Source organism: Quercus lobata, chromosome 4, assembly GCF_001633185.2.
Source record: "Quercus lobata isolate SW786 chromosome 4, ValleyOak3.0 Primary Assembly, whole genome shotgun sequence".
Classification (NCBI taxonomy): Eukaryota; Viridiplantae; Streptophyta; class Magnoliopsida; order Fagales; family Fagaceae; genus Quercus; species Quercus lobata.
This window is the reverse complement of record NC_044907.1, coordinates 66,299,644-66,305,286: the sequence shown is the minus strand read 5'-3', so window position 1 is coordinate 66,305,286 and position 5,643 is coordinate 66,299,644. Positions and strand designations below refer to the sequence as shown.

The window sequence follows — 5,643 nt, the reverse complement described above, 5'->3', positions numbered from 1 at the left end:
CATTTATTACTGAAAACTAAAAATATTATAACAAAATAATTTTTAAATGTGTGAATAGTACTATGAGACCCAACTTAAAAATTTATTTTACTGAAATCCATATTTGTAGATTCCATCACACAAATGAAAAGCAAAGGCACAGCTGCCAGCACAAAACGCTATCCCAACAAACACTAATAGTGATTATGAAAAAAGGTGTTCCCTACATTTACGTAAGCTATGGTCTTCCTTACTTCAAATAGCCCTCACTATCTTCCAAAGAGGCCTATAAATAGCAGTACATAGTACACTCTCCTCCACCTTCAATTTCTGTTCTCTCCCACATTGGCTTTGGTCCATCCCCACATACAATCATTTCTAACAAACAAAACCATGAAGGTATTCGATATATTGTACTCTCTCCACATACAATCATTGCAATTGAATAGATATATATGCTAGGAAAGCACTAGTGAATAGTGATAAACTCAACTTTCTATTGCAAAATATATAATAAAGTATTTGATAGAATTTGAAGTCGCCTCACTTGTGATTATAATTATTTTGTTTCTTCAGCAAATTGTGCTCATCCAGGTTTCCATGGATGGGCAGAAGAATTTGAACCAATAACAATTAATCATTTGTGATTTGTTGTAAAAATGTTGTGGACGTAACATCTCTTAATAAATAAAAAAGTAATTTTGAAGTTTATACGTTGTATTGTTTAGTTTGATACTAATCATAATTATTGTTACATTGTTTTATCACATCTAATATAAAAGTGATAATAATTTTTGAATTTACAAGTAGTCAGTAATAATAACACGTAACATTGATAGTGATTATGAAAAAAGATGTTCCCTGCCTTTACGTAAGCTATGGTCCTCCTGATTTCCAATTGCCCTCACTAATCTTCCAAAGAGGCCTATAAATAGCAGTATATAGTACACTCTCCTCCATCTTCAATTTCTGTTCTCTCCCACAAGGTGATTGTCTTTTGGTCCATCCCCACATGCAATCATTCCTAACAAACAAAAACCATGAAGGTATCTGATATATACTACTCTCACCACATACAATCGTTGCAATTGAATAGATATAAACTCAACTTTCTATTACAAAATATATAAGAGTGTATGATACAATTTAAAGTCGCCTCATTTGTGATTATAATTATTTTGTTTCTTCAGCAAACTGTGCTCATCCAGGTTTCCATGGATGGGCAGAAGAATTTTTGTTGCATTACGGAAGGTGAGAAGGCCCGCAGAAAAGCCATGAAGATTGCAGTTGGCCTTCCAGGTAACAAAGCGACTTGTTCAAAATTTACAACACTACAAACACCACTCTTGAACCTAGTAATTATAGTTGTACTAGTACTCAAAAATTGTTTTCCATTTAATTTGTTGGTGTATGTGACATTTTCAGGGGTGGAATCATCAGCTTTGAAAGGACAAAACAGTGACCAAATAGAGGTAAAAGGAGATAATATTGATACTGTTAAACTTGCAACGTTGCTAAGGAAGAAAGTAGGGCATGCAAGCATAGTAAGCGTTGCAGAAGACAAGAAAGAGGAGAAGAAAGAAGAGAAAAAAAAAGACGAACCTAAGATACAGTGCCCTTATGGACCCCCCTACGCATTCTATGAGATTAGAGACCCCTGTTATGACACAAATGTTTGTTCCATCTTGTAATTTTGTATCAACCGGTGGAAATAACCACAAAGAGGGAGACAGTTTGAACAGTTAAAATATACATCTTCTCCGGGTCTTCATGATAAATTTCCATTTAGATAAGATTAAATTTCTTTTAAGTACCCAAAAAAAAAAAAAAAAAAAAGTCCTCAATGCTTCTTGAGCTGATGGAGATGTATTCTATATAGTATTAAATCAGAGCTTGGTTTCAATATAAATCGAGGGTGTGTGTTAGTTTTCCATCCCAATAGAGAACTTGAAATTAATTTTTAGTTGTTTCCTATTTGACAAGAAGGAAAATTTAGATAGTGTTTGCAATGAATATTGGGAGAATGCATTCCAACAAAATAGATTTTACAAAATGTATTATGCTTGAATATATTTTCCTGAAAAATTGCGTTTGGTATTATACATGTTGAAACTTTTATTAAAAAGTAATTATAATGAATGAAATTGTGTTTGATTTGAAGAAGTGTAAAATGCATTTTTCGGTACCAATTTTAGTTTGACAAATGCACTAACGAGTTCAAAAAAAAAAAAAAAATTTGAAAAATTTCATTAAAAGAAAGTTACATTATTTTATTTTTGAATTAGGTAGTTTAATTTTGACTTAAAACAAAATTTTTAATTCAATATGTTATGTTAGAAATTTCTACACAATTTTTTTGTCCAAAATTTGTTTTACTCTCCCCTTTATTTCTCATTTAATCCCCCCCCCCCCCCCAAATATATATATATATTTCCAACCAGTCATTCAACTCAATCCTCATTCCACTCTTTCTCTCTTTAATTTCCTAACTGGGATATCCCCATTCCCTTTTTTTTTTCTCTCAAAATTTTTCCTAACTATATATTTTCCCCACTACACGCTCATTCATCACCACAACCGCCACACCCACCAATTCTGCCATTCTTGGTCTTCACTCTTAGAATTCTTCCGGCCGGCTTGATTTGTTGAAGAAGTGAAGCGGCGCTACCATGCACTCATCTTCCTAACTACTTTTCCTTACCTTTTTCTTGCTTCACATCTCTCTCTATCAATACTATGAGCATTGGGTTTAGAACATGCAGGATTTATTATTTGTTATTTTTTGCGAAAATCCTAATATCCTCCCAACTAAATACCTCAATTTTTTTTTTTCCAAATTACATTTTAGTTCTAGAAATTTTAAGTGACTTATTATTGGACTGTGTGTTCTTATATATTGTTCTTAAAAAATCATGTTACATATTGCTCCCAATAAAACAAAGAAGAATCCTAGTGTCTAGATAGCAAGGCTCACTCATTTTGGCCATATGTGTGAGTGTACCCCACATGTGGACGTCGTTTTAGGTAACCAGAGAGCTCCACACAAACATAAAATTAGACCAACTCATATAATTCCATGGATAATGAGTTGTTATTGGAATGTGTGTTCTTAAAAAATCATGTTACATATTGCTTCCAATAAAACAAAGAAGAATCATAGTGTCTAGATAGCTAGGCTCGCTCATTTTAGCCATATGTGTGGATGTACCCTGCATGTGGACGTCGTTTTAGGTAACCAGAGAGCTCCACACAAACACAAAATTAGACCAACTCATATAATTCCATGGATGATGGTTTCTTTTATGACTTTAACCAAAAAGGCGAAAAGAAGTCTTCATTTGATGGCATCATAGTACACCATGCAAATTAATAATCGAAAGGATAAGGTTTCATGACAATGACAAATGTATATATAAACTAATTTGATCATATGTATATTTCATTTACAAAATTTTAATAAATAACTATTTCACATTTCATGATATTTATAATTTGATTTTATTAAGTAAGTATTAGAAATAAAGCTTGTGAAAGATTTGCCCACACGAAGTTTGTGATAGTATTATTAAGTTCAATTTTTTTTTTTTTTTTTGTGTAATGATTTATTATTTTTCATAAAAGTAAGTAATAAAATTTAAAAACAATTATATAATAAACTCTATAATTTGATATCATTTTCAAAGTAAACTCTAAATCTAAAGTAAATTTACAAATGGTTACAATATTTTCGACTATAGTGTCTAATTGTATGACATAACCAGTTGAATTGCATCTTGGCTTTTGCCAAAATCTACATTTCTTCCTTAACATTGTTTAGATTCAGATTCATCATAGAGCTCCAATCATCAATATGGCTTATATCTGAGGAGTAAATTAAAGGAAATAGAAAAATAGTATAGAGAAGTTGAAGCACAAGAAGAGAGAGAAGAGTTAGAGAATTACGGAGAACCCTAGTTGGCTATATATAAATGCTACAAGGTTTAGGGAATGGCATAGATAGACTTTATATGAATTGAGATCAGGTGTAATGCTCTAAATAGAGAGTTGAGTGAAAAAGAGCACCACCGCTTTCATCCTTGCAACCCTCTCTGTTTCTTCTTCTAGCACTGTTTTAGTTTTACAGCCTTCTTCTCGTCCCTACTTCTTCTTCTCCTCTGTTTTACATGCTTCTCTTGTGGGTGTACTGAAGATCTGGCTGGAAGGCATGCCAAGTTTATTTTCCTCCTTGTTTTGTACGCTGACCAGTGCTCTTCTCAATGCAAAAGTTAAAAAATATATACTATTAAAAGTGAGTTTCTAGGACACGTGGTTGATGGGAGGGTGTTAAGAGTTTGAAAAGAGCTTTGGTTTTGCCTTTTTCAATGTGAATGACAGCCATTAGTATTTTTAAAATTTAAAATTTAAAACTTAGGGTTTTTTCTTTATTCTTTTAGTTAATTGAATTGTACATATATGATTTCAGCAAAAAAAAAAAATTGTACTTATATGATATGACATTTCCACTTGTCGTTAAAGAATTAAGCCTTCATTTTATTTTTATTTTTTTCTTTTCATATATTTTTATATTATAAAACTACATAATTTTTTAGGAATTAAAAAAAAAAAAAAAAAAAAAAAACTAGATCTATATATGGAGCCTTTTAGCTAAAAATTGCGAAAGAAGAGAGTTTATTGTTGTTATAGGTACTAATCAAAGTTATTTGGCAAAATAAGGAGAGAGACTGAATTTCGACATCGATGTTGCCAAAATTGCAAGAAAAAGTACAATGTGTCAGAGGAGAGAGAAAATTGAATTTTGGTAATGAGATTATCGAAATTCTTGTCTTGCCGGCACTGTTCGAAATGGAAACCAATTGTGGTAATGGCATTGTCGAAAATGGGAGAAAGAAAAAAAAAAATTGTGGCAACTAAGTTGCCGAAAATGGAGGGAAAAAAAAGAAAAGAAAAGAGATGCTACGTCTATAATATTTTTCACAACAAATTACAGGTGGTTAGTTATTATTGGTTCAAATTTGAATCTAACACTAAGATTACTTTTTTTACCAATAATAATAATAATCAGTAACAACATGCCACTTAAGATTTGTTGTAAAAATGTTATGAAAATGTTGTGGACATATCATTTCTAAAAAAAAAAAATTGTGGTGCTGAAATAGATGGAAAAAAAATGGCAAATTGTTCCCCCCCCCCCCCCCCTCTATTTTGGCAATGTTATTGTCACAAAATAATTTGCCACTTTTTTTTTCCTTCTCTTTCGGCACCACTTTTTTTTTTATAGAAATGATACGTCCGCAATATTTTCACAACATTTTTACAACAAATTCTAAGTGGCAGGTTGTTACTGATTGTTATTATTGGGGCAAAAAAGTAATCTTAGTGTTAGGTTCAAATTTGAACCAATAACAGCTAACCACTTGTAATTTGTTGTGAAAAATGTTATGCACGTAGCATCTTTTTTTTTTTTTTTTCCCCCTCCATTTTCAACAACTTAGTTGCCACAAATTTTTTTTTTTCTTCCATTTTCAGCAATGTCATTGCCAGAATTGGTTTCCATTTCGGTCAGTACAGGCAAGACAAGAATTTCAATAATCTCATTACCGAAATTCAGTTTTCTCTCTCTCTCGACACATTGTATTTTTTCTTGCAATTTTGGCAACACCGTTG

General features: G+C 31.8%; 1 protein-coding gene across 1 annotated transcript; it reads left to right on the top strand.

Annotated features, from left to right (window-relative positions):
- Positions 1-950: 950 nt before the first annotated feature.
- Positions 951-1,815, top strand: LOC115988168 (heavy metal-associated isoprenylated plant protein 46-like). Its single transcript, XM_031111814.1, has 3 exons — positions 951-1,025; positions 1,170-1,278; positions 1,405-1,815. Exons 1-3 carry the CDS (start codon positions 1,020-1,022, stop codon positions 1,668-1,670), a joined length of 381 nt encoding a protein of 126 aa, XP_030967674.1. The 5' UTR covers positions 951-1,019; the 3' UTR covers positions 1,671-1,815.
- Positions 1,816-5,643: the final 3,828 nt, after the last annotated feature.

Excerpts from the sequence above, each read along its gene's own strand:
- LOC115988168 (XM_031111814.1), top strand. Across the intron at positions 1,279-1,404 it reads GATTGCAGTTGGCCTTCCAG|GGGTGGAATCATCAGCTTTG; the intron begins GTAACAAAGCGA and ends TGACATTTTCAG.